This window comes from Lutra lutra, chromosome 17 (genome assembly GCF_902655055.1).
Source record: "Lutra lutra chromosome 17, mLutLut1.2, whole genome shotgun sequence".
NCBI lineage: Eukaryota > Metazoa > Chordata > Mammalia > Carnivora > Mustelidae > Lutra > Lutra lutra.
This window is the reverse complement of record NC_062294.1, coordinates 18,617,830-18,645,707: the sequence shown is the minus strand read 5'-3', so window position 1 is coordinate 18,645,707 and position 27,878 is coordinate 18,617,830. Positions and strand designations below refer to the sequence as shown.

Below are 27,878 nucleotides of genomic sequence, written 5' to 3'. Positions count from 1 at the left end.
TGATGTGGCCACACACAACCCGTAGGGTAAGCTGGTAGCGTGAGGTAATGAGGAGGGGAACGTGGTCCAGAAAAAGGATCATGGAACAGACCAGACGGAGCTAGAGTAACCCCTGCTTCCTTGGTCCTGCCTTCCCTGTCCTCCCATCCCTAGTCTCTTGAACCGCACATTGATGGTGTGAACTCTCCACTAATGTTTTTTGTTTGGTGGGTTGTTGTTCTGCCGTTTGCTTGTTTGTTTGTTTAAATAGGCTCCACACCCAGCATGGAGCCCAACATGGGGCTTGAACTCACAACCCCGAGATCAAGACCGGAGATGAGATTAAGAGTTGGTCACCGAACCCAGGTACCCCCTCCATTACTGTTGTTAAAGAAAATATGAAAATACAGAAAAGTAAAAGAAAAAAAGCAAGGTCACTAATAACTGCAACTCAGACGTCATTTTGACATTAATACTTCCTGTTACTTTAGACATCTTTGGAGTGTTTTGGTGTGCACTCTCTATGGCCAATATATAATTTCAAATCCTGCCCTTTTCAAGTTGTTAAACCACATCAGCCTTTTCCCAAGTACTAATAACAACGAGTGACATAATGGGTTTTCCCTGTTTTAAGTGCTTTCCCTACATTAGCCCATTTAACCCTCACTACAACTGTATGAGTTAAGTACTACTATTATGCTGCTTTTACAGATAGAGTAACCAAGGTTCAGAGAAGGCAAGCGATTTTCCCAAGGTCACACAGCTTAAGATTGGCAGTGCTGGAATTCAAACCCAGCAGCCTGGCTCAGAACCACCACATTAAGCCATCTACTGCTATCGAGTCTTACAGAACATACCATTACTGACCGTGTAACCAAAATTATATAATGTAGATATAACACCCCTTCCTCACCCATCCCTTCTGGTCATGTTGAGGGGAGACTGTTGCCAACAAGGCTACAGGATAGTCATCACATATAGAATATTTTTTTTTAAAGATTTTATTTATTTATTTGACAGAGAGAGATCACAAGTAGATGGAGAGGCAGGCAGAGAGAGAGAGAGAGGGAAGCAGGCTCCCTGCTGAGCAGAGAGCCCGATGCGGGCCTCGATCCCAGGACCCTGAGATCATGACCTGAGCCGAAGGCAGCCGCTTAACCCACTGAGCCACCCAGGCGCCCTAAAACAACTCCAACCCAGTACTATAGTCCACATGGATAGAGCTTTGGGGAAGCACAGAGGGGAAGTGCCCAGCAGAGGGGGCACCACTTGAGCAGAGCCTTAAGCATGAGTAGGATTTTGCCAGGCAGAGGACAAAACATTTGGCAGAAGGGACAGAAGCAAAGGGGCTTAGAGGTGAGAGGGAAGGGTCCATGTGTATCTGGAGGAAAGGGTGGCCAGAAGACTAGAGGGAGAAGGTCTGGGGCAGTGCAGGTTGAATCTGGATCTTATCCTGAGCACAGCCGGGCCCAGGAAGGTTTTAAGGAGGGGAGGGAAATGGTCAGGTTTCTGTTTTCTCTCAATCCAGTGTGGAGGATGAGTTGGAAAGGATGTAAAGAGGCTGGGGCAGTGTCCTGGCCAGAGGTGGTAATGGCCTTTGCAGGGCACCAACTCTGGAAGAGAGGAAGAGGGCTATTTAAGAGCTGTTTGGGAGGCAGAGCAGAGACTGAAGGGAGGAAGGGGACATGAAAGACAGGGAGGTGCTCAGGGTACCCAGATTTCTGGCTTGACAACACCAACAGGGTCTCCAATAGGAGCAGGGAGCCTCTCCTGCACAGACTCATGAGGGTAGGCTCCAGGCAGAGGGGAGACCCAGGGGAGCCAAGCCGCCTCCCACCCCTGGACCCTAACGCTAGTGAAAGCCACTCGAACACAGGCAGATACGCAGACACACACACACACACACACACACCCCACACACACCCCTAAATTTTGCGTTTGGCTCTATTCCCTCAACTGCGGAACCTGGGTTTGCAATCATTCTCCCCTCTATGGCCATCCCATTGGGCCCAAACTCACACGGTGTCCGCAGGGATCTTCAGGAGGCCTGGGGCCGACCGCTTCCATGTATCTCAACACTCAAAAACAATACAAGTGGCTGAGCTTCCGGGAGGACGGTCTGTACCTGAACTTGTCTGCGCCAGTGCACGCGCGCAGGGACGCTCTGCTGCGGGCGAGTGTTCATCTCCATGTGCGCCGCCCCTTGCTCAGGCCTTGGCTCTCCCCTCCCAGGTGATGGTCCGGTGCCCAGGTGATGGTCCGGTGCCCAGGTGATGGTCCAGTGCCCAGGAGTCGCCTTCCTCGTGGGCTCCGCTTCCGCATACTGTGCCTATGAACAGGGCGCCGGCGAGAAAGTGGTGCTGGTGCTGCTGCAGCCGAGGCTCGACCTCCTGGGCTTCCCGAGGTAGGCGAGGCCGGGGACCAGCACGAGGAACCAGGGACCCGGCATCCTCCGAACTCTGGCTCAGGGAGGAGGAGGTGCGGGCCGGATGGAAGGATAGGGGAGGGGGCCGTGGGGGCGCGGCTGTGAAGCGTGCGTGCTGGGGCGGCGCCTAACTTCACAGGATGCTCCAATGGAGAGGGACCTAACTCTCGGGAAAGAGGTATGGTCCCAAGACCGGGTGTCTCAGGGACGCGCCGAGGCTAGGCGAGGCGAGGCGGGGCCAGGCAGAACCAGGCAGGATCCCCTGAGCAACCAGACGGTCGGGGCTTCCGGACCCTGATTATCCCAGAGGAGATGAGATGCAACAGAGGCAGGAAGAAAGGAATGTGGAAGGTCGCAGCAGAGGGATGCAGGAGGCCAGATGGGCAGGATGGGGCAACTGGGTAGATGGGTGGGCAGAGCTGATAGGAAAGGCCCCTAGGGCTGGGTGGATAGTGCGGGGTGAGGGACACCACCGCTCCATTGACCAACCATAAGGCAGTTCCTAATCTAGAATGTTCCTCGAAATGAAAGCCTTTTGGTATGGAAGCAATAGTGGAAGGAGCAGGGTGGGATGTTAGCATTCCACGTTCTTTTCCAAATGTCACATCCTATTCTGGCCCCCAGACATTTCACAGATGAGGAAAAGGTGCTGAGTTGCCAAATGATGAAATACTGGGCCAAGTTTGCCCATACAGTCTGAGTCTGGTCCCCTGACATGTCTGGGCAGTCCTCCTGCTCAGTGCTGGACCCACTGACCAGCTGCTTAGGTATTTGTCCCTGTGTGTCCCAAAGGAAATGCATGATCAGCCCAAGCAGACTGCCCCCTCTTCCCCAGTCACCAGGTCTTAAATGTCCCTAGAATGTGTTTTTCTCTGTCGCATGACCACACTCCTCATTCACTCATGTATTCATAATGCTCTGCGTTTTGCCCAGCCCTATACTGGGAGCTGGAATTCAAGAATCTTGCAGACATGACACACATCCTCCAGCTGCTTGTTAATGTTATAACAAAAACAGTAAGTTGCTGTACTGGGGGGAGCAGAAGGTGCTTTGAGAGCACGGAGGAGGTGTCTGACTAAGCCTGGATGGGAAGGAGCAGCTTCCTGGCAGAGGTGACATGTGGGCTGAGCTTTGGCTAGTCTTGTGACTATCTCCACATTCTCTCTTCTTCCTATCCATCTCCCATATGACACTCAAGGGATCTTTCTGAAATATCATCAGACCAAATCACTCACCTGCTTAAAACTCTTCATGGCTTCCCTCTGCCCCCATACTAAAGCCCCAAACCTCTTAGCCTCTTGGCATGAAAATCTCCAAAATCTTTACTATGACATCTCTCCACATCTTCCCTTCACACACCCCCATGTTTTTCTGTAACCTTATAATTGTGCTTCCTCCAAAAGCCCTGATCTTTTGCACATACTATTCCCTCTGCCTGGAAGCCCTTTGCCACCACATATTTTTTTTTTTTTCTTAAAGGTCTAAATATCATCTCTGTAAAGACTTCTTGGACCCCAATTTCCAAAGAGAAGGTGAATCAGGGAAGGGTAAGAGAAGGAGGCATGGTGAGGACAAATGAGACTGCACCAGCATTGCAGACCTGAGAAACAGAGGCATTTCTGAGGCTGGTTATGCAGGGAGGGAGTCTGAGGGATTGTCCCTCCACCCAAGCCTTGGGGAGACTGGCCATGGACTCATTTGAAACAAGCAACCTGCCTTCCCCAACGTAAGCCCTGCAGAGGCTCCATCCTACCTCCTGCCAGAGCTAGAGCCTTAGCCTGTTGTTTGGGGCCCTGCACTCCCTTCTTCAGCCTGACATCCCATGATGCCCCAGGTCTCACTGATGCCATCAGGTTAAGGCCAGATCCTTTTACTGCTGTGCTATGCCCCACTACCCAGCCTCAGGGCAAACCCTACTCTCCCTTCTCCAAATCCTCCCTACCCTTCGAGGTCGACTTGAAGCCACTTCTTTTGGGAAATCCACCCAGACTGCCACTGCCCCTAGCATTGAACCCAGCTTGTCATTTACCATTCATCCTGCTCAGCCTTGTGCCTGTTCATATCACATTAGCCTGAGGCCTTGGGCAGGTTTCTTATTACATGGAGTGAAGCTTTGACAGCTTAGGATCTTCTCTCCCTCCCCTACTCACCTCCCCTCCAACCCCCCCCCCCCAAAGCCTGGACACAGGATTGGTCCTCAATAAAAACCTGTTGACTTGTGGCACCTGGGTGGCTCAGTGGGTTAAGCCTCTGCTTTCAGCTCAGGTCATGATCCCAGGGTCCTGGGATCGAGTCCCGCATTGGACTCTCTGCTCAGCAGGGAGCCTGCTTCCCCCTCTCTCTCTGCCTGCCTCTCTGCCTACTTGTGATCTCTCTCTCTCTCTCTGTGTCAAATAAATAAATAAAATCTTTAAAAAAAAAACCTAAAAAAAAAAAAAAAACCCAACCAAACAAACAAAACTGACTTGACCTGACCTTCTCCATCTGTAAAATGGTTGAGTAAAGCAGATGGTGTCTTGATTTGAGCCCTCAGAGGAGGGTGCATTGCTGCCTGCTCCTCCTTGGGCTGAGTCTGCTTTGCTACACTCAGTGACAGGGGCTATGGCAATTTGCCTGGATTGCAAAACATCCAGCTTTTTAATTGTCTCAAGTATGCCCCTCAAGGACATCCATACTCCATGCTCACTTGTCCATGGGTTTAGATTTTTGTGCTGCAGTCAGACTCCTCACTCTGGCCTCTGCTACAACTGGATCTGGGCATACCCCAACCTGTACCACAAGTTTTATTGGTTTAGTTTAGTTTTTTGTTGGTTTTTGGTGGTAAATATATATATAACATAAAATTTGCCCTTTTAGTCATATTTAAATGCCCAGTTCAATGGTATTAAGTACATTCATATCGTTATGTAACCACTGCCACCATCCATCTCCAGAATTTTTTCATCATCCCAAACTGAAACCCTACATCTATTAAGCACTGACTCCCTATTTCCTCTCATTCCCAAACCTTGGTACCCACTATTTTACTTTCTATCCTGTGAATGTGACTATCCAGGTACCTCATAGAAATGGAATCATACAATATCGGTCCTTTTGTGTCTGGCTTATTTTGCTGAGCATACTGTCTTCAGAATGCATCCAAGTTGTAGTGTGCATCAGAGTTTCATACCTTTTTAAGACTGAATAATATTCCATGCTATGTACACACCATATTTTGTCTATCCATTTATCTGTTGATGGACCTTTGGTTTGTCTCCACCTTTTGGCCCTTGTGAGTAATGCTGCTATGAACAATGCTGCTATGTAGTGTCCCACAGGTTTTATGCCCCAAACTACAGTGTTGCTTAGTCTCTATTCCTAGGGCTTCCGGAGTTCCTGAGACAACTAGAAGCTGCAGAGAGTGGTGGGGGGCAGGGGTCCCCAATCTTCCATGCCCCAGCATCTAAGCCCCGAAAGCAAAGGAACGGTTGGAAAAGGGAGACAATACCCCTTTCCAGCAAATATTTATCTTCACAAAAACCCTGTCTCGGATTTTATTACCTCTATTTTACAAGGGTAACATTTTATTGCCCCTATTTTACAGATAAGGAAACTGAGACACAAGACATAAAAGACCTCGCTCAAGGTCATGACCTAGTAGCGGCAGAGTGGGAATTTGATACAGGCCTGTCTGACCCACCCTGTCGCTTCCATCCAAACCTGGAGCAATCCCTGAGGGAGGATGGCCCCTAGAGGAGGTGTGGCAGCCCTATTCTCAGGGGACACATAGGCAGCAGAACATCCCCACCCACCTCTAACCAAGGGACAGTCAACCAAACAGCCATTCAGTGGGACCCTGAGTGAGAGCTAGGAGCTCAGCCCCCTGGAAGGTGGTCCTGGGCCACCCGGGGCACAGCTCAGCAGGGACTAGCTGGGCTTGATTCACTTCAGAGCCTGCAGGATACCCTGACCTGGAGGTCCCAAGGTCTGACTGCAGGTTAGTCCAGGCCTGCTCCTGAAGGTCTCTCTGTTCCCTCCTTGGGCTCTCTTGCATGTCTGGGGAAGAAATGTGCTCCAAAGAGCCACCTGCTCAGAGGCTATTATCTCCCAAATCGGAGGGTGTGCCGCTGAGGAGGAACTAGGATTCAGTCAGGGCTCAGGCAGGCTGCCGCAGATGCCAGGCTCATAAAGGGCTCCCAGGGATACCCTAGGACCTTCTCTCAGATTTGGAGCCTGGAGGAATTCCAGTGGGCAACCAGGATGGTTAGCTGGCCCCCTGCCTCCCGCAGTCCCTGCCCCACACCCACCCTGTCCTCTCAGGAAGACGTCCCTCTTCTTGTCTACTCCTCCTGAGGTGGCACCACTGGATGAGGGAGGCGGGGAAGGCTGCCTCCCGGCCTGCGTCCACCTCAGCTTCCTGGCTGCACCCGAGTCTCCGACGGCCACCCAGAGTTGTTCCTAAAGTCTCTGCCAGGCCCCATCCCGCAAGGAACGGTGCACAGATCTTGGTGAAGTCCCCAGGACACTTGGGTGGCTTTTCCCTGGGTTTACCGCGGCGTGCCAGGGCCGCCGCGAGGGCGAAGGCACAGCGGCGCAAAGCCCGCGTCGGAACAGCGCGCACACGCGGCTGCCGCCCGCCCCGCGGCTCAGCTCGGGCTGAGCCTCACGCCTCGCTCCGGAAGCGGCGCCCCTTCCTCCCCTCCGACACCCCGCCTGCCACTTCCACCCGGCCAAGCAGCAATTACCCGCGAAGGCGGCGGAGGGAGGGCCAATTAGTGCGGAAGACGCGGCGGATCCGCGGTGCCCCCGCCGACCGCAGCCCCCGCAGCGCCGCCGCCGCCGCCGCCGCCGCCGCTCTCTAGGGCCCAGCAGACAGCGCCGGCGGCCTAGGAGCCCCGTGGGGCCCGCCGTCGCCTCCCGCCAGCGGCAGTGATAGATCTAGTCGCCTGGCTCCGGGCCAGAGCCCGAGCGGACGCGAGGGCGCCTGGAGCTGAAACTCACCGCGGTGGCGGCTTGAGGACGGGGTCGGGAGTCGGGGGCGGCAGCGGAGGGGGGTCTCCCTCCCCCGAAGGGCTCCTGCGCCTGTGACGGCCCGAGCCCAGGCGCCAGCCAGCAGTCTCCCGGCGGGCGGGCGGCGGGCGGCAGGCGGCGCGGTGGAGCGGAGCGGTCCCCGGTGTCTGGCAGCCGTGGAACGGGTGAGTTCTGCCCAAGCCCCTTCGGTCTCGTGGCTCTCCTGTCTTCGGGCTCTCCAAGGCCCCGCTAAGGCTGCCCGCGCACAGAGCAGGTCCCTCCTGGTGCCCCCATGCTGGCTCGTGCCCACCCCCCGGCCGGGAGGTGGGCAGGAATTTGGGCAGCGCAGGGCCACAGGCGTTCATCACCGATGAATGAATCATGGACTTTCTTCCTTGGGTCCCGTGCCGTGACTGGCCACCTGTAGGCTCTAGAAGACCCAAAAGGGATCAATCCTGCCTTCCAAGAGCCCACAGGCTGCCAGGGGAGGTGCTCCAAGGGCCTGGCCAGGATCCCAAGTTTATAGAAGCTCTGAGGTCCAGGGAGGCATCAGGTGAAGGAAAGATGGCCTGGAAGAGGAGCAGTACCGTCAGGTGCCACCACTTCAAGGCTTTGTCTTTCCCAACTGAGCCCTTTCCAGCCCAAGCTGGACATACTGGGGTCCTGCAGTGAGGGACAAAGTAAGCTTATGCCCAAGACACGCTAGATGAGGCTGAAGTTTCTAGGAGAGAAGATGCAGCAGGGAGGGTTCAGGAGGAAGGTTCACAATTCTTCTGTTTCCCCCATCAGTGCCACAGGGGGCTGTGTTAAAGGTGCTGAGGCTCCTGACCAGTGCTGGATGCAGTGGCATGGGGAGGGCAATGCAGAACCAATGAGTCCTTCGTGGGAGACAGCAAGCAAGTTCATAAAATAGTTGCACAGGACTAGGTGACAGATGAGGGAAGGGGAGGTAGAAGTTGAGAGAGACTCCTAGATGTCCTGTTTTTCTAAGGAGTTTTAGACAAAAGCAGAGGCCTGGTCTGACGACTCCCTCTCCCCTATTCACTGGAGGGCTCCTAGGGCACTCTGGCTGAGTGGTCTCCTACCCAGCCCAGCCTGGGGCTGGCTTTCCCCCACCCCCAGGGCCTGGGGGACCTCAGCCCCTACCCACCAGATCCATGAAAACCCCAAGGGGATGTGCTGTCCATGGTGGGAACATAGGCAGGGCCCACTGTTGCTGGGGAAACCTCTTCTCTCCCCAACTCCTCCATGGAAAGCTGATCAGGACAGGACTCTAGCCTCCTACTACTTACTCTCTAAAATCACATTGGTAACTCCGTGGCCACAAGGAGATGGGTTTGGGCCCATTGGTCTGTTGGGATAAATGGGGAGAGGGGGAAGACTCACTTGAAGCCTGAAAGAACTCAAGATCAGATGGTGTCACAGAGCAGAGTTCAACATGCCTCTTTTCTGACGAATTTGGAAACTGAATATTCCTGTCTTTGCCTATTCTTCTATGGGTGTCCTCAGGCAAGCCACTTGCCTCTCTGGGCCTGGTTCTCCTCATCCGTACATCTGGTAACAATCCCAGGAGGACCGTACTCCAGCCCCAGTCCCCTCCAGCTGTGGCCCAGGACTCATCCCTTCCCAGCTTTTGGCCACAGGTACTGGTGGAAAAGCATGCCAGTGACCTCACCAAGGAGCCACTGCATTATGGACCTACTGCTAAGGAGCAAGAACCCTTTTGAGGGGGAGCCTGGAAGTGGAGGAAAAGCCTTTCAGGAAATAAGCAGCAGTGGCAGAAAAATTCATCCAAAGCTGATGGAGGCTCCTATGGCTGATTTATGTCTCTTGACTAAGGAACAACTCTTCTGGCCTGGAGGAAGGACTATAGCCTCCAGATCGTTCCAGAAACCCCAGACCCAAGACTGAACCTCTGGCTCTGTTGCTGGGCATCTCCACATCTGCCAGGAACACCACCATCAACTTGCTACTCCTGAAACATGGAACTCTGCTGTGCCAGGAAAGGCCACCAATGGACAGGGATCTTGAGTTTTAATACAACTGTTCCTCTGCTGTGTGACCTCAGACATTCAAGTGGCCTCTCTAATCCTTCCTGCCAGGAGAAATCCTAACTACCTAGCCTTTAGGCAACCAATACATCTAAAATACTCAGCATATCTGGGAAAAGAATAATTTTTTTTCAAACAGAGAGGATGCAAACATACCCAAACAACTCTTGGTAGTGGGAGTCTAATGTGAGAAGCATGGAAACAGTCAGGAACCCATTGTCAGGAGGAGGCACAGGCCTCCCTCCCTCTCACAGAGCCCAGGTAGGGCAAACGGAAGAGCTATTGCAATGTGCACCTCCAGGGGGCACCACTTACCTGGTTTACCGCGTGAATGAGAGCCTGGCCGGAACCTCGGCTCCAGCTCTGCCTCTTCTGGGCTTGCCACCCACACACACCCTTACACCACACATGCCTTTCACTGGGACATTGCTTGGTCACCACCTAACCAAAGCATCCACACCGGGCAGTCTTTGCAGCCCAATGGACTCCCGCAGCCCATCCTCGGCTGCCTTCAGCTCCCAGAGCTGGTGCAGCCAAGTCATTTGATGCTAAAAGAAGCCGAATCCTTTGAAAGATCTTTGCACACAGCAGCCCCAGAGCCTCAGGAAATCCCCTTCCAGGGCCACACCTTGATTCTGTCATTGCCCTTCCCCTGGCTCAGCTACAAAAGGAGGCAAGGCCCAGGCAGCTACCCTCTGCTATGGGAGAGCATGTGCTCCTTTTCTAGAGTTCCTTTTCTGGCCCCTTCTCAGCTCATTTTATGGTATTTTAAATTGACCTTGTATGAACTCAAATTGTTACCCTGTACTTTCCTTGACTGCCAACATTTATAGTTGGCTTTGTATCAAAGTATGGAGTTGGAAAATCCTAGAATTTCAAAACCAGAAGGGACCTTTAAGATTGCCATAGCCACTGTTCTTTGAGAGCTTGTAACTTTGTGCCAGGCACTAACCCAGGTATCATCTAGTGTTTTTGCCTGCCTAATACATCCGTTCGTGCAATGTTACCCTCTCGACAGCAGCTCAATGTCCACAGGTCAGGGATGAACAGGTAACCCAAAGTATTAAAGTCTATTAAAGTCAAACCAAGATTTTTTTTTTAAAGATTTTATTTATTTATTTGACAGAGAGAAATCACAAGTAAGCAGAGAGGCAGGCAGAGAGAGAGGAGGAAGCAGGCTCCCTGCTGAGCAGAAAGCCTGATGTGGGGCTAGAACCCAGGACCTGGGATCATGACCCGAGCCGAAGGCAGCGGCTTAACCCACTGAGCCACCCAGGCGCCCCCAAGATTTTTTTTTTTAAAGATTTTATTTATTTATTTGACAGAGAGATCACAAGCAGGCAGAGAGGCAGGCAGAGAGAGAGGAGGAAGCAGGCTCCCTGCTGAGCAGAGAGCCCGATGCGGGGCTCGATCCCAGGACTCTGAGATCATGACCCGAGCTGAAGGCAGCGGCTTAACCCACTGAGCCACCCAGGCGCCCCCAAAGTCAAACCAAGATTTTTGTGGGAATATCGGGAAAGAACAATTTTCATCATTGGAGGGTAAGTCAGCATGTGAATAAAACTAAAACAGAGAAACAGAACCAAGAGACCAAGAGAGACAGAGACACAGACAGACAGATTTCTGGTGCCAGTGCTTGAACACCTAGATCCAGCCATGTCTGGTCACTTATACACCCAGAGTTTTCCGCTAACTGAGCTAATACCTTCCCTTTTCTATGTAAGCCAGTTTTTAAAAAATATTTATTTGTTTATTTTAGTGGGGAGGAGCAGAGGGAGAGGGAAGAAAAACCCAAGCAGACTCTGTGCTAAGTGCGGAGCCTCATGTGGGACTCGGTCCCACAACCTTGAGATCATAACCTGAGCTAAAACCAAGAGTGGGACACTTAACTGACTGTGCCACCCAGAAACCCCTGTGTAAGGCAACTCTAACTGGGTTTCTGTCACTTGAAACCAAAACAGTCCTGACAGAAACAAGTAGATGCCTTTGTCCTTAATTTACGGATTAAAAAACTGAGTAGCCAGCTAGCTCTGGGATCTTAGACAAGCCATGAAAGGTCTCTGACATCAAGTTACTCTAACAAAGAATAAAGAGACTGAATTTCTTTAACTTCAGGACAACTTTGCTCTTCTGGGATCTCTCTCTGTGCGTCTTTCTGGCCGTTTGCCTTTAAATAAGGTAGTCACTTATTCTGAATCCCAATTTTCTGAATTGCAAAATAGGACAGTAATTCCTTTCCTCCTTACTGGGAAGGAATTTAGGAAAGTCCAATGAGAGAGTGTTTGGAAATTTACTTTTACTAAAGCAAAGATTACACAGTGTCCGTATTTTACAAGTGAGGAATCTCAACTCATACCAGACAACCACTGATGTCCACAAATGGTTCATGTCTCTTCCAAAACAGTTTTTAAAAGTTTTTTAAAAATAAAACTTAACAATGGGGCACCTGGGTGGCTCAGGGGTTAAAGCCTCTGCCTTCCGCTCAGGTCATGATCTTGGGGTCCTGGGATCGAGCCCCGCATGGGGCTCTCTGCTCAGCGGGGAGCCTGCTTCCCCTCTCTCTCTGCCTGCCTCTCTGCCTACTTGTGATTTCTGTCTGTCAAAAAAAAAAAAAAAAAAATCTTAAAAAAAAAAAAAACTTAAAACAAGAGCTCCTGCTTGGCTGGCTCAGTCAATGGAGTATGTGACTCTTGATCTCAGGGTAATAAGTTTGAACCCCACACTGGGTGTAGAGATTACTTAAAGATAAAATCTTTAAGCATCTGGGTGACTCAGTCTATTAAGCATCTTCCTTCAGCTCAGGTCATGACCCCAGAGTCCTGGGATCAAGCCCCACATCGGACTCCCTGCTCAGTGGGGAGTCTGGTTCTCCCTCTAACCATCCCACCTGCTTGTGCTCTCTTTCTTCCTCTCAAATAAATAAATAAAATCTTTAAAAACATAAAATAAAATCTTTAAATAACTAAATAAAACTTTGCAAGACCTTAAAACACATTTATAAAGTGACTTCCCCACAGCGCCTCATCGTCCAGACTCTAAGTCAGGTCGCACCCAGGTATACTAAGGGAGATGGCCCTGGGTGAAGCTCTGTTGGGAATAACTCTTTGTCACTGTCACAGGGTCAAGTTCTCTAGGAAGTTTTGCTTGCAAGATGTTTATTAAGGAGTGCCTTTGGGATCAAAACATGTTGATGAAAGAGGAAAAAGCAAAATTGGGTAGAGGAAGAAGTGAAGTTATACACCACCCAACAACAGCTTCAGGTGACTCCCCAGGGAGCCTGAGAGTTCATATGGTCCACCAGCATTGCTCTGCTGGGCCTTTATACACCCATCACTGGGGCGCCTGGGTGGCTCAGTGGGCTAAAGCCTCTGCCTTCGGCTCAGGTCCTCTCAGGGTCCTGGGATTGAGCCCCGCATCGGGCTCTCTGCTCAGCGGGGAACATGCTTCCTCCTCCTTCTCTCTCTCTCTCTCTCTCTGCCTGCCTCTCTGCCTACTTGTGATCTCTGTCTGTCAAATAAATAAATAAAATCTTAAAAAAAAATGTATACACCCATCACCAGTCATTGGATATAAGGTGCCTAGAAAGGAAGAATGACTTGCAGGTAGCTCTCTGTAGCTCAGGGAATCTCAGAAAGGGCTGAGACCAATCCCAGCTGCTCAGGTAACAAGTTCTTCACTGAAGAGGGATCTAGGTGCCTCATCTCTGTGTCCATCTCAATCACTAACACTACCTAAGCTGCAAGGCATTCTGGGAGTTCCCCTGGGGTAGGAGGAGCATCAGGTGGGCTAGGGAAGCTATCAGGTGCCTTTGAGGAGGTTGGGTCCAGTCTCCATCAGGCATTGGTGTGTGGCAGTCATTCTCCCAGTGTCGTTCTCAGAGGCCTCTGACCCCACATTTTGTTGTTTTTTGTTTTTTTAAGATTTTTTATGTATTTATTTGAGAGAAAGAGAGTGAGCATGAGAGAGACAGAGAGCACAAGCAGGGGTAGGGACAGAGAGAGGCCCAACGCGGGGCTCAATCCCAGGACCCTGGGATCATGTCCCTAGGGCAGACGCTTAACATACTGACCCACCCAGGTACCCCTGACTCCACATTTAATGAAAGAGTATTTAAAAAAAAAAGAGAGAGTATTAATTTGCCTGGTTGAGAAAGGGAGGGAAAAAAAAAAGCTAAACAGAGGAAGCTAGCTAGGACTAGAACAGTCTGAAGCCAGACAAACACATTGCCCATTTACCCAGAAGTATCATCTAGAAGATGAGAATTATTGTCTGCTTTATTTGTCCCTCTTGTGTTCCTAGAGGGAAGGCAGGCTGGTGAGGAGGCTGTGGGCTAGTAATTCTGTCTGTCTATTTGCAAGACACTATTACAACATGATGGGAAACCCTGCTTGCCAGGATGGTTTAGAGCTTGGGAAATTTGGGGAAGAATCCAAGAACAGGACATCATCAGCACGGAGACAAAAGGAGAGAAGGTAAAAGAGAATGTATTTGGATTCCAGAGTCGATAATGAGCCAGAAGTGAATGTTGAATTATTCAACCTCCTTTATTGATCCATTGATCTCTATCTGCAGGTCTTGGTTTATTCTTGGTTGGCACTTCCTGTGTCTGAGACACTGAGAAGAGAAATGGGGGAGGAAGGATTTTTAAGACTCAAGAAGAAAGAAAATTCACTGCCAAAGAGAAATTTGGCAACAGATATCAGAAACCTTAAAATGTCTGTACTTTATGACACAATGGTTCTACTTCTGGAAATTAACCCTAAAAACACTATCCAAAACTTTTAAGAAAAGTCCTTAAGCACCACGATGTTCACAGAAGCCAATTTTATACCAGCGAATAATAGGAAACAACCTGAATAAATGCCCAACACAGGAGATCAGCCAGGATGTCATTAGGATTTTTATATGATTACATGAGAAGATATTTATGCCATAAGGTTAGATGATAACAGTATCCAAAACTGTTCCTTTTTTTTTTTTAAGATTTTATTTATTTATTTGACAGAGAGAGAGAAGGAACGAGAGAGGAAACACAAGCAGGAGGAGTGGGAGAGGGAGGAGAAGGCTTCCCACTAAGCAGGGAACCCTATGTGGGGCTCAATCCCAGGACCCTGGGATCATGACCTGAGCTGAAGGCAGATGCTTAACGACTGAGCCACCCGGGTGCCCCCAAAACTGTTCCTATAGAACACCATAACTATGTAAAGAAATGTAGATGGAGAAAGGCCAAAGAACATATGCTTAAATGTAGCAATGATTCTTCTGGAATGGTGAGACTCTCTTTCTATATTTCCTAAGTTTTCTACAAAAATATGCGCAAGTTTTAAATAATTTTTAAAAAATGGAAGGGTGGGGCAAGAGACACCCGTATGAAGGCTGCACAGTAGTAAAATGAACACAAATTAGTGGGGAGCCAAATCTTGCCAGGGTGCTGCTATGTCCTATGTGTGCTGACCATCTCCCTGATTCGTCTATGTGTTGTATGGACCCAAATGATAGAGTGAGGGACGCTGTGGGTAGTGAGTCTATGGAGGACAATCAAAGGTCCCTGAACTTGTATTTAAAGAAAAAGTGTGAGTCTTCACAGAAGAGAAAGGGGAGGAAGTCATGCTAGACAGAAGGTACAATAAGAGCAAAGGCAATGAGGCATGTGGAAATGTAAACAGGTCAGAACAGCTGGACTATGGTGGCCAATGATGGGAGATGGAATTGGAAAGGAAAGGAAGTTGTGAATGCTGGGCTGAGAGCCCTAGCCTTCCTGCATAGACAAATCAGAGGCTTGGGGGAGGGGCTTGGGGGGATGGGCAGTGCAGTTAGGGCTCGCCCCTGCCATTCTCTAGTCCCCTAGTCTCCTCTGTTTCCCATCACCAGCCAGAAACTCAGAGAGCAGGGGAGGAGAAGGGGAGCAGTCCCAAATAGCCCTTGAAGACTGGTCAGCCTGGCCTCCTGACCCCAGTCTGGCCCTCTTCCCAGTATGCGAGGCTCGGTCCCCATCCCCAGGCATCCAGACAAACCCCTCCGCCTCCCACGACAAAGAGGCTCGCTTGGAGCCTGGGCAAGATTTGCAAACGTCAAACTTGTAATTACAAGGATGAAATCATCTGGTTCCTTTTAAGCAAACGGGTTTATTGATCCCAACACTGAAGAAATGCTATTCTAGGGAAACTTGCTCCTCTTGATTTTCCTCTCCCTCTGGGATGGCTGGGCTGGTGGGGGAGGGTAGCAGGGGAGCCAAGAAGGGGGAGAACCTCCTGGGAGGGGAAATTCTTAAGGGCTTAGGGGTAAATTTTACAGTGTAGATAAATTATATCTCAAAAAAAGAATTCTTTAGGGCCCAGGAAACTGCCTGGCGGTTTGGGCAGATTGAGTCCCTCATCCTGGACTTGGTCCCTTCTCCATCCCCAAACTAGAAGCTAGGTAGAGCTGGGGTGTTAGGAGCTGTGGCAGCCACTGATTTCCCTTCTTTCCCCTCCCACCGTCAAGTCTCATTTGCGGTTCCAGATCCTATTTCAGCTTCAAGATGGCACAATATTTCCTCAGTAACTGAAAGGAAACTCTTTCCTTAGAAAAAATGTACTAGAGGCTCAGGGGCCTGGGAAGACCTCACCCTCTGTATGAGGCGAGGCAGATGTGGGGAGCTGCCAATACCACACCTGGATAAAGCCATCCTTTCTGCTCACTTAAGGAGGCAGGATGTCTAGTCTAGGCTTTGACCTTCCAAGCCAACAAAGGACAAACAGATGGGCTCAGGGGACAGGAATGCATAATCATCGAGGTCAAGAAACACATCCTGCCACAAGGCCCACAATAGGATCCCTTCATTCAGCCTGTCGGGGACCCTTTGGGAACATGGTAGGGTGCTCCAGGAGGAATGACCTCCATTTGCCACTGTCCACCAGCTCGCAGTTCAGCCAGAGAGAGGAGCAGTACTTTCAGCAGCTCCACCAGCAGATGTCTTAGGGCAGAACAGTTAAGAGCACAGCCCGGGGATTGCTAGCCCTTCTGAGTATCAGTTCCTTCATCTGTAGAATAAGGTCAATCATACCAAACTTGTGAGGAGTGAATGAAGATGATATACCCCGATGCCATTTTGTTATCTCTACTGAGTCAAGGACTTGTCACTGTCCTATGATCACTTATTTATTGTTTCAAAGCCTCTATTTCCTCATCTGTCCAATTAGGACAAGAAAACTTGTCTTAGAAAGTGGTTCTCTGAATTAACTGAGATAAGGGACATAAAAGCATCCAGCTTCACAGGTGAGCCGAACGATTGAGGGTTCCCATTCCCTGCTCAGTGTTACTGCGCATTCTCTGCCCATCCATTCAAGATGGGTCAGGGAGTTCCGTAGGAGCAGCTATCCACCCAGGAAGATAGGAAAAAGAGGCCCTGGGCAGGCTGAATCCTTAGGAAAGGAAGGATCCAAATGACAGGGCTTCAGAGACAATTCAGCCTGGTTTGGGGTGTTTCTAGGCAAAGAACGGACAGCCACAGGCTTCCATCTATGGACTAACCCTACTAGAGCTGGCTCTTAGCAAACCCCTCCATGGGTCATGGCTGGACCAATCCATACCCAGCTGGACAGAAACACAGAGTTAAATATACCTGACACGGGTGATATTTTCCATTATTAATTTCCTTTCATCTAATTTTTATTTTTATTTATTTATTTTTTTTTAAATTTTTTTTTTTTTTTTTTTAATTTGACAGACAGATCATGAGTAGGCAGAGAGGCAGGCAGAGAGAGAGAGGAGGAGGAGGCAGGCCCCCCGCTGTGAGCAGAGAGCCCGATGTGGGGCTCCATCCCAGGACCCTGAGATCATGACCTGAGCCGAAGGCAGAGGCTTTAACCACTGAGCCACCCAGGTGCCCCTCTAATTTTTAAAATAAGTGAAAAAAACTTGCGCAACAACAACAAAAGGCATACAGAGGTCAGCCGAGGAGATGGCCTCCTCCAGCCTGCGGCTGGTTTCCCAGTCGTCCTGGCTGGTTGGATGCCAGACAATGCCGAGTGGGTTATCCTGTGGCCTGGAGTTGCCAAAGGCTGTCTGTGGTGCTGCTGTTCTGGATCTGCCTGGCAGGCTTTCTCAGCCCTTTCCCTCAGGACATAATTCCCCACCCCCATGAGGCTGACGGTTCATGTACTCTGCCCCATTCTGTACTCCCACCCCTCCACCAAGATCAGCAACAAGTTCATGGCCCTACCTGGACACACCGAGGAGTAAGAGTGCTGCCTTGTGGATCATTCTTTAGAGGCAGAAATGGAATTTTTTTTAAAAGATTTTTTACTTCTTTACTTGACAGACAGAGATCACAAGCAGGCAGAGAGGCAAGCAGAGAGAGGGAGAGGAGGAAGCAGGCTTCCCACCAAGCAGAGAGCCCAATGCGGGGCTCGATCCCAGGACCCTGGGATCATGACCTGAGCTGAAGGCAGAGGCTTTAAACCAATGAGCCACCCAGGCGCCCCAAAATGGAAAATTTTATACTAATGTCTACCTTAAAGGAATATGAGGGTGTCGAATGGTGTGACATGGGATATACTATATGAGGCTGCCCATCCCAGTTCCCCTAAGTGCTGATGGGAGAGCATGTGACATAAGCTGGCCCATGTCATCATATCAGCCTGCACGTGGTGATTTGGTAGAGGGAAGAGTATGTGACACAGACTGGGCCAATCCAAGTCCTTCCCAGAAATTTTATGACTTGGAGAAGTGGCTGCTCCCATCCTTTGCCAGGAAATGGACACCATAGAAGGATGCTTGAGAAAGGTAAGCAGGTGAGAAGAAATGGAAAAACGGGGGGGAGAAACCAGGAGACTATCCCTCCCTCTGTGTGATTTATTTACTTAAAATAAAATGAACCCCTTTCTACCTTTAAATTTGTTTGAATTGGGTTTCTGTCACTTGCAATTGAAAGAGAACCGAAGTGGGGGGAGCAGCTGGGGGGGTCGGGAGAGGGGGGTAGGGTTATGGACATTGGGGATGTTATGTGCTATGGTGAGTTTTGTGAAGTGTGTAAACTTGGCGATTCACAGACCTGTACCCCTGGGGATTAAAATATGTTTATAAAAAATTAAAAATTAAAAAAAAAACCTAGAAAAAAAAAAAGAAAGAGAACCGAGGGACTATTTAGAGATAGATGGAGGCCCAATGGTAGTACTTGGTGACATCCACATCTGTACCCTTTCTATTTGTGGCACACTCATATATTCACACAGGTTTGATGTGGGCCAGGCAAGAATGCCCTTGGAGAGGGTTGATTCTATATTTGCGATTCAGAAAGTGTGTTTGTTAAAACCACCAGCTTACACATTTGACTTTGCTGAAAACTCCCTCCCTGACCTTGGGCAACTGATCCATCTCTGGATCTCAGTTAGGGTGACCAACCATCCCAGTTTGCAAGGGGCTGAGTGGTTTCCTAGGATATGGGACTTCCACTGTAAAACCAGGACAGTCTCTGGAAAACCCAACACTTGGTCACCCTAGCTCAGTTCCGCATCTGCAAAACTGAGATTGAACTAAGCAGGGGTAGGAAATTCTGCCAAATCCTGCATTCAGGCCAGCATTGTATCCTCATAGTCCTTTGCAATATGGCCAGCTACTGTCAGTCAGAGTTGGCACCTATTTGCCATCCTTGCACTGAGTTTTTGACACGCTGGAATTTTAAGGATCAGAATTTATTGAGGATCAACCTTTAGTCAACCTCTGCCATAAATCCTATGTCAAACTCTCTCCAGTTGGGCCAAATGACTTCCCTAAAACTTGCGGATCTTTTTTAGGGTTTCATTGCACATTTGGGTAAATAGATGGACTGGCATTAGGTTTACATACAATTCAGCTTTTCTTCTTTGGAGACTTGTTTATTGAGTGCTCATTATGTGTTGGACTCTCACGCTAGCCCTGAGAGCTTGTGTCTGCATTTTGCAAATAGGCAAACTGAGGCTGAGCGTCCAGGGCTCGTTTCAGGCTCGTGTAAACAGTGGAGTGAGATCCCAGACAAGTACCGTATGACTCCCAACAGCTTTCCACCACGATGTGGATTCAGTTAGATTCTGTGGTCTCTTATCACCTTTAGTCTTTGCTAGGAGCAGCCTACATCCCTCCCCGTCGGTTTTGGGACACAAAGTCCCCAAGGACCCAAGTTTCTTCACGTTCAGGTGACAATCTGGGGTCACTCCGAGCAGCTGAGGAGCCCCAAAGTTCCATACAGTCGACAGAAAGGACCAGCGCGGGCCGCTCCCCGTCTCTAAGGTCCGGGCAGATGCCCGCAGAGCGGGTCTACACAGAGCAGCCCTCGGGCAGCTAAGGGAGCGAGAGGGCCGTACAGCGGGAGGAGCTCTGGTTCGCCGCAGCCCAGCCGCCCCACAGGCGGGCGGGCGGCGCATGCGCGGCGCGGGTCGCAGAGTTGTGAATGGTGCGTTTTGTTTGCCGGAGTTTGGGGCGGGCGGGCGCGCGAGGAGGAGGGGTGGGGCCGACCGGGGCGGGGCGGACAGGCGGGCTTGCGAGGTGGGCGGCGAGAGGAAGTGGCGGCGGCGGCGGCCGGGGGCGGCGAGTGCTGGGTTCGCGCGGGCGGTAGGCAACGGCTAAGGCGGCGGCGGCATCTCAGACTCCCGGGAGCGGGAGCCCACGCGGGCGGGCGCCTGAAACAAAGGAAAGCCAGAGTCGGGGCGCCGCGGGTGGGCGGTCAGTCGGTCAGCGTGAAGCCGGCCAGCGGGTGCCGCGCAAGCCCGGAGCCCGGTCGGCCGGCGCGGCCTCAGGGCGGGAAGATGCCGCGCGTCGTGCCCGACCAGAGAAGCAAGTTCGAGAACGAGGAGTTCTTCAGGAAGCTGAGCCGCGAATGCGAGGTGAGGCAGGCGGGCGGCTTGGAGGCCGCAGCGCGCCCCGAGTGGGCCCGGGCGGAGAAAAGTTTGGGCGGCGCGGCCCCGGGCAGCCCGGCGGAGGTGCAATCTCGCCCGGGCAGCCGCCAGCCCGCAGACTCTGCTTGCCCTTATCTGCGCTGCGCGGGACGGGCGGGCGCGCAGGCGGCGTCGCGGATTTGGCTCCTGATTTCGGGCCGTCTCTGCCTTGCAGATTAAGTACACGGGCTTCAGGGACCGGCCCCACGAGGAGCGCCAGGCGCGCTTCCAGAACGCTTGCCGCGACGGCCGCTCGGAAATCGTAAGTCGGCGGGGCAGGGGCGCGGGGGGCCCGGGGCGCGGGGACCGAGGCGCGCGCGGGTCACTTGTTGCGCGGGGGCCGCCGCGGCCCAGGCCGGTTCCGGACCACGCCGCGGACGCCGCGACTCCCGGAACTGAGCGGGCGCCGTCTCACTTCCTACTCGGGATTCAAAATGAGAAACCAGACACTGGCGGGCCGCGTCCTCGCGGGGAGACGCTTCCCTGCGGCTCTCTGCGGGCGGGTTGTGTTTCCCAGACGCGGCTCGGCAGTTTGCCGCGAGTAGAACTCACACCCGAGCCCAACTAAACAGGGAGAGGTCTTTGTACGGGCTGTGTCACTCATTAAGGGGTAGGGTATTTGTAAGGGAGAAAACACCCATGCGGAAAAAGAATGGGGCTTCATTCAAAGATCTGATTCCTGGGCGAGAGTCAGTTTCTCAGGACGCTAGGTTTGTTGTTAAATCTGTATGTGAAGCTGTTTAACCGCCGGTATAGCTGAGAAGCTTTATACCAGTTCTCTATTGTCCTAATAGAGACAAACAAGCCCTGAAGACTGAGCCATCTTATTTTCTTAGAATGTTAAGGCTCAGGAGAATCAGAAACCATCATCTTTTTTCAAACCTCAGAAACATATCCCGTTTAGTGCCGCAGTTCCTGAAGAATCGCATGGGTTTGTGAAACCCACAGTTGATCTTGAGGCCGTGTTTTAGGTGGTGGATTCAGTGCTTCACCTTCACCAAACCTTACCTTAGGGGAAAAAAAGCTCAAGTGTCTCATCATCTTTTTGGTTTGTCTTATTGGAGGTGCTAACGAGGGGGGAATGAAAAAGCCAAAGGTAAGTAGGAAAAAGCTAAAGAAAAGAGATCTTACTAATTAAAAAACAGAAGAAGTGGAAGTGCTGTCTAATGGAATGCTGTTATCTACTCTGAACTGGGCCCATTGCATTTGCAGAGACTTGAAGCAATGGTGGAGTTTGAATTTGGGTTAACAATAGGAGGACATAATGGAACATTTGCTCCCCCCCCACCCCTTATGGAGAATATATCTTATTGAAAAACAATTCACATACCATAAAGTTCTCCCTTTTCATCACCTAAATCAAATTTATTTTTAAGAATATTTTTTCTATTTAAAATGAAGACTTTTTAGAACTGTATTACAGATCATGTGAAGATACTGGCTAAATTTATTAGGAGCTCTAGAATATTTGGTCATTAGTGTCTGTTATGAAAGTAAAACACTTCCAAGTTTCTGGAGTAGTTATAATAGTTACATGATTAAAATGCCTAAGACATACTTTCGGTTTTGGCCTGAGTGATAGAAGAATCATTCATTAGTTGACCCAGTGATATATTATTCTTTGTCTGGGCTTCCTTTTGCAAAAGGTGGGTGGTATATCTATCCAGTGGATTTCCTGGAGTTAATTGATGTAAGTGTGAAAGATGAGGTACAAAGTACTTCCTGATATTTAGAGCTGAGGGTTTTTTTTTTGGGAGGACCTATACAGTATAGTTATTAGGTTGTTTTCTGTCACATCGGGGACTTTACTAAGTATAACTGTGAATTGGGAGTATAATTTAACCCACAGTAGATCAGAATTGCTATATTATAATATTATAGTAGTATTATAGGTTGCTTGTACTTATCATAAGTTTCTTTCCAGGGATAAATCAGACAGACTTTTTAGGCCTTTCTCTTTTCCAGATATCTGAGCCTATGAATTTTAATAAGTTCTTAATATCTGACAAGTATTAAAAGTTAAAGGAGGGGGTCTTGGGCGCCTGGGTGGCTCAGTGGGTTGAGCCACTGCCTTAGGCTCGGGTTATGATCTCAGGGTCCTGGGATCGAGTCCCACATCGGGCTCTCTGCTCAGCAGTGAGCCTGCTTCCCTCTCTCATTCTCTCTCTCTCTCTCTCTATCTGCCTGCCTCTCTGTCTACTTGTGATCTCTGTCAAATAAATAAATAAAATCTTTAAAAAAAAAAAAAAAGTTAAAGGAGGGTAGGTTGAGTTTTGTGTAATATTCTCACTTAATATAGCATACATGTCTTAATTTGTTGAATAATGTAATTATTTGTAATTTGGGAAGGAATTTCACATTTCCTCCTTTTTCTAGCCCCCCCCCCTTTAATTCAGTATTCTTCACATTTAAATTACAGGATCCCTAGCTCCTAGAGGGTGCAGACCACATTAACTCTGGTGTATACATTAATATACTCCCCTCTAAACAGGTACTCTGCATAACGTCTTTTGTATCATAGCTACTTGATTAATTGAATTTAGAGGTTACCTAATATAATGCCTAAAATTTGTCTTTTTAAAAAGTTAGGAACAGGCTGTGGTTTTCACTTATTTGGTTGTGGAAAATAGGTGTGGAGAAGGTATTATTTTGACTCTGTTTTGGCAGCAGCTATATACAGTAAAAATATGTGTAATTACCAAAACTGTTATCAATCCCCCCCTTTTTACTCTTTTAATTTTGAACATCTCCTTAGTGTATCATTGAGACTAAAGAATTTATTTTGTATTTAGATAGATGTAATCATAATTATAAAACTTACCCAGACTCCTTATCATAGCATGAATAAAAGTGATTATGAGTAAGGGGTAGAATCTATTTGGTCTGTTTTATTCCTCATGTAACTTTTATTGTGGTAAGAGTGCTGGAGAAGTCTTTAACACTAATGGTAAATTAAAGAAAAGAATTCAGGTACGGTGATGACTGTGACAGCAGTAAAAACCATATATTTTTAGTCCTGAAGATGGAAGGATAAAGGTGTGTTGAATTGGCTTAAAGTGTGTTATTCTGCAATTTGTGAAACCTGTAGAATAATCATTGGGACAATCTGGAAGTCTTCCATAAAGACAATGATACCAGTGTAAGCATTTTTGTGTTTTTGAACAGAGTTTTCCCAATTGTTATGTGTGTGTAGATATTCCATTAGAAAAAGAGTTCTATGGTCAAATTTGTGAAATGCTATTGTAGAATGATCTGTTTTTACCACTTCTCCTCTCTCAGAGAGAGGGATCTTGATGAGATAATGGGCATGAAGTGATGAAGCAGGAAATCTCTTCTGAGGTTGGTCTTCAGACGGGAGGTGAGGTAATAAGATCTGTAGGTTGTTTTTACTTGCACAGAGCTGATTTGGGGTACACAGGGAGTGGAAGGATTTATTACTAGGTGAATACTAAAGAAACATGCCCTGGGGATTTTGACATAAGGCATTCATTCATGGGCTGAATCTCTTAACTGCCACCACTCTACACTGAGAATTTATTTTATTATCTAAGGCTGAAAAAGTTAGCTCTCTTATCCAGCTCAGAACTATTTCTCTTATTTAGCAAATACTTAAATGGCATTTACATGGTACTATTATAAGCACTTTACAAATACTAATTAGTAGGGAAACTGATGTACAGCTAAGTAAATTGCTTCATCCTACAGCCTAGGCACTGTGCCTTCTAGCGTCTGCTTTTCATTTTAACTATTGTTGGTTCATTTCAGTATACTTGATTGTTTTTTAAACTTGGTATTAATGGGGAAAGATTTTTTTTAAAGGTTAATGTTGTAATATTGATGTTTTTTCAGTCCCCGTTCATGTAAAATACCACAAGAAAGAGTATCCCTGTTAATTAGGTAAATGGCATCAAAGATTTCTTTAGGTTGGCAGTTAGGTTGGCAGTTGTACCTACAATACCAATAGTAGAAATAAGAAGAATACATTTTTATCTCTAAGGAATCTAAGCTGTTAATCATTCAGGGGTACTAGTGGATGGTTCAATCAGCTGATGGCTTTAAACAAATTGCCCAAAATGTGAACCCCTTGCTTTCAGATGAAGACTGTTTGATTGGAAACAAAGTATGTTGTGGAACTTTAATTAGTAAAATAAAACAAACCAAAACCTCTCATTTCAACAAAGAAAGTTTACATTCAGATGATGAACAATGTTTCAGGGTTTTTTGTTTTTTTTTCCAAAATGCTTTTTTTGCTTCTTTCTGAATTTCCCTTTGGAAGAGGTACAATGCTAATTCCATTTTTTACTTGGAGGAAATGTAGTTAAATTGCTTATGGGCTACACAGAACTCTTTATCGAAATGGCTTTAGATTGTTCTGTCTGTTGAACCGTGCATCCAAATTTTATTATAAATATTAAATGAATACTCTTTTATATAGTCAGATCCAGTTCTCCTAAAGTTAAATTTCAGAAAAGAAATATATATATATATATATATTTTTTTTTTAGAAAACAAATATTTTTAAATCACCTAAGGTTTTAGAGAGATAACTACTGTCACATCATATTGCTAATGTATCATTTATCAGAAGACACAGTCCTGTGCGTTTTTAACATGGGCTTGAGAACGCAGTATTTCATTAAACAAGGGAAATCAAGAGAAATTAAAATGTCCCATTTATACAACTTGAAGTTGTGGTATGCTTTAAAATTCAAAATGTATAGATCTTTAGTGATTTTCACATTTAAAAATAGAAGTTTTTAAATTCAGAGATGATGTCTTCTGGTTAGACATTAGCAATGCGAGATCCTAACGTCAGCAAAAAATGACCTGAAAGAAAGTATTGATTCCATGTCTGATTTTATATTTAAGCAGCCAATGGCGAAGGTCCTCAAAATGGAATCAGATGTTTGTAACTTAATACTTAAGAAAAATGATGAGTGCATGTTTTTTTACTTTTAAGTATTCTCACTGCTGCATCGCTTAAGACAGAAACTGATGTAAAAATAAATGACTGTCTGCATAATTTATGTAATGTCCTGCTCCTGATCCTGTTTGTATTGATTTTTCTAAAAGGCTTTTGTGGCCACAGGAACCAATCTGTCTCTCCAGTTTTTTCCGGCCAGCTGGCAGGGAGAACAACGACAGACACCTAGCCGGGAGTATGTCGACTTAGAAAGAGAAGCAGGCAAGGTAGGAAACATTTCTTTGCAATTTGAAATACTGTGGATTGTTTTATTAGAGATCATTGGAAGATTTACAGCTTAACGAAGAGATCACAGGTCTGATTATACACACATATGGTCAGGTGTGTTTTCATATTACAAGGATGTAATACGATTTTTTTAAATAACTGTCAATTTTTTTTATGTCATTCCATTACTAATTTCATGTATATAATATTCATCATAGAAACTTCTAGCCCTTAAAGAGTAGTGTGCTTTCTTACATGTAACATTTAAAACTTATTTCTTTTGAAAGTATTGACAGAATATATTTTGTTTTGCTAACCTAAGTGACTACAGTGCTTTAAAAAAATAAAATTAAGAGAAAAATGGGAAAAGGCTCTGTAGGCATAATTTAATAATATTTAGAAATAGCTCATGGGTAACTTTCTACTTCTGTTAATACTGCAAATTTAATTTTCATTAAAAAATAGTGTGAAAACTTGAACTTGGAAATAATTTTTTTGTTTTGAGGAAAAGCTGGGAAAACAAATTGATGCCTTAAAATTTTTATGTTGGAAGTTTAGGTTGAAGATAAGAATTGTTTAAACTGAGAGCTCTATTAAAGCCTAACTTAAATGTATTACATAATTTTGGTGAAATTTTAGTGAATAATGGATTGGTTCATCTTTTAATGTAGAAGTTGACTCTTATGGAAATAAAATACTTAAAGAAAAATATTTTTTGGCCTCATTTTATGCTCAGTATTTCTCCTATTTCCTTTGTGTTTCTATGCCTGTTTTTATGAACTTGCTCACTTACTCTTCTAAGTGTTGTCATGAATACCATAACTTCTCACTTTACTTGCAAAACATAATACATAAATAATACAAAGAATTTTGTATGAGTCTGTATTAGGAAAAATATTCCTGGTTTTATATATATACACAATGAAGTTTTTTGTTTAAACTTTAGGACCTAAGATGGGTTGTTTGGTTTTTTTCCTTAAGATTTACTTATTTTAGGGGTGCCTGGGTGGCTCATTCGTTAAGAGTCTGCCTTAGGCTTAGGTCATGATCCCAGGGTTCTGGGATCTAGCCCCGCATTGGGCTCCCTGCTCAGTGGGAAGCCTGCTTCTCCCTCTCCCACTCCCTTTCTTGTGTTCCCTCTGTTGTGTTCCCTCTCTTGCTGTGTCTCTCTCTGTCAAATAAATAAACTCTTTTTAAAAAAAGATTTATTTCTTTGTTATAGAGAGAGAGGGAGGGGGGAAATAATCTCAAGCAGACTACTAGCTGAGCAAGAGCCCAACCCAGAGCTCAATCTCACAACCCTGAGATCATGACCTGAGTCAGATCCAAGAGTCTGGTGCTTAACTGACTGAGCCACCCATGCACCCCAGGGTTTGATCTTTTGTGGGTGACAAACCAACTAATCTTTGGAGAAGGAGAGGGAAAATAGACTATAGAATTTTTAAAGTGAGTCATAAGGGATTTGCTTTTCTATGTATTAGCTTGCTTGCTTGGAAGATTAAAAGCAAATGTTGCAAGTTTTACTATTTTGTAATTCTTATATATAAGGAAGAAGTTGGGAAGTCATTGTGGGATTATGCTTTTTTGGTCTGTTTTGTGCATGTATGTGTAAGTGAATGAAGAAATTATTTTTCTCCTTGTTCAGAACACTTTCTTAATGTTTATTTAACATGGTGGCTCAGATACTACAGACATAAACCAAAAAGTTTTTTTTCTCAATTTTAATGCTAAACTACTTTAACACTTCAAAGTGCACATCTCAATGTTACTCAAGTCTTCCAGTATTCAATAACTAATAAATGGGTGTTAACTCTACTAGAAAGTATGTTTGCTTAAATTAATGTAATGATAACTGTTTACCAGATCGAAGACCAGATTACTCTTGGACTTAAGCCATTGACATTTTTTTAGTTACATGACCACCAAAACCAAAAACTTTGTGTGACTTATTTTAGTGTTTAGAGGGTATGTTTTCAAATACACCTGGAAAATTGATAGAACGGATATAAGTGAGTTATCAGGAAACTTTTATTAATATTTGTTTTAGAAATTTTTTTCTGTAGAAGGCCATATATCAAATATTTTTAGTTTTGCAGGCATGTGGTCTGTGTTGCAGCTGCTCAGGTCTGCTGTGAGAGTGGAAAAGGAGCCATAGACAATATGTAAACAAATGAATGTGGCTGTGTTCCAAGAATAGTAACAGTGGCAAACTCAGTATCTTTGCTTCAGATTTAAATCTGCAAATGTTTATTTATTTATTTTTTTTTTAAAGATTTTATTTATTTATTTGACAGAGAGAGATCACAAGTAGACAGAGAGGCAGGCAGAGAGAGAGAGAGAGAGAGGGAAGC

General features: G+C 47.1%; 2 protein-coding genes across 3 annotated transcripts in view; one reads left to right on the top strand and one right to left on the bottom strand.

Moving 5' to 3' along the window:
* Nucleotides 1–1,085: 1,085 nt before the first annotated feature.
* LOC125088529 (translation initiation factor IF-2-like) lies at nucleotides 1,086–9,986 on the bottom strand. The gene is made up of 4 exons (XM_047709747.1): nucleotides 9,891–9,986; nucleotides 7,385–7,642; nucleotides 2,105–2,308; nucleotides 1,086–1,592 (listed from the first exon to the last, which is right to left on the bottom strand). The coding sequence occupies exons 1-4, from the start codon at nucleotides 9,984–9,986 to the stop codon at nucleotides 1,428–1,430; spliced, it is 723 nt and encodes a 240-aa protein (XP_047565703.1). The 3' UTR covers nucleotides 1,086–1,427.
* The window catches only part of CBFB (core-binding factor subunit beta), an 82,044-nt gene continuing 58,858 nt past the window's right edge, over nucleotides 4,693–27,878 (top strand). For both annotated transcript variants that reach the window (XM_047710253.1, XM_047710254.1), the window contains exons 1-4: nucleotides 4,693–4,696; nucleotides 20,030–20,285; nucleotides 20,512–20,598; nucleotides 25,410–25,526. In XM_047710253.1, coding sequence (XP_047566209.1) covers nucleotides 20,208–20,285; nucleotides 20,512–20,598; nucleotides 25,410–25,526 — 282 coding nt within the window. In that variant the 5' untranslated portion in view covers nucleotides 4,693–4,696; nucleotides 20,030–20,207. The remainder of the gene's footprint in view (nucleotides 4,697–20,029; nucleotides 20,286–20,511; nucleotides 20,599–25,409; nucleotides 25,527–27,878) is intronic.

Bases quoted from the DNA above. Each gene is read 5' to 3' on its own strand.
- LOC125088529 (XM_047709747.1), bottom strand. From the start codon at position 9,986: ATGACTTGGCTGCACCAGCTCTGGGAGCTGAAGGCAGCCGAGGATGGG. The intron at 7,643-9,890 runs GTTAGGTGGTGA...GGGCAGCCTTAG, and splicing joins TGCCCGGTGTGGATGCTTTG to CGGGGCCTTGGAGAGCCCGA. The intron at 2,309-7,384 runs GTGAGTTTCAGC...CCCTGTTCATAG, and splicing joins GTCCTCAAGCCGCCACCGCG to GCACAGTATGCGGAAGCGGA.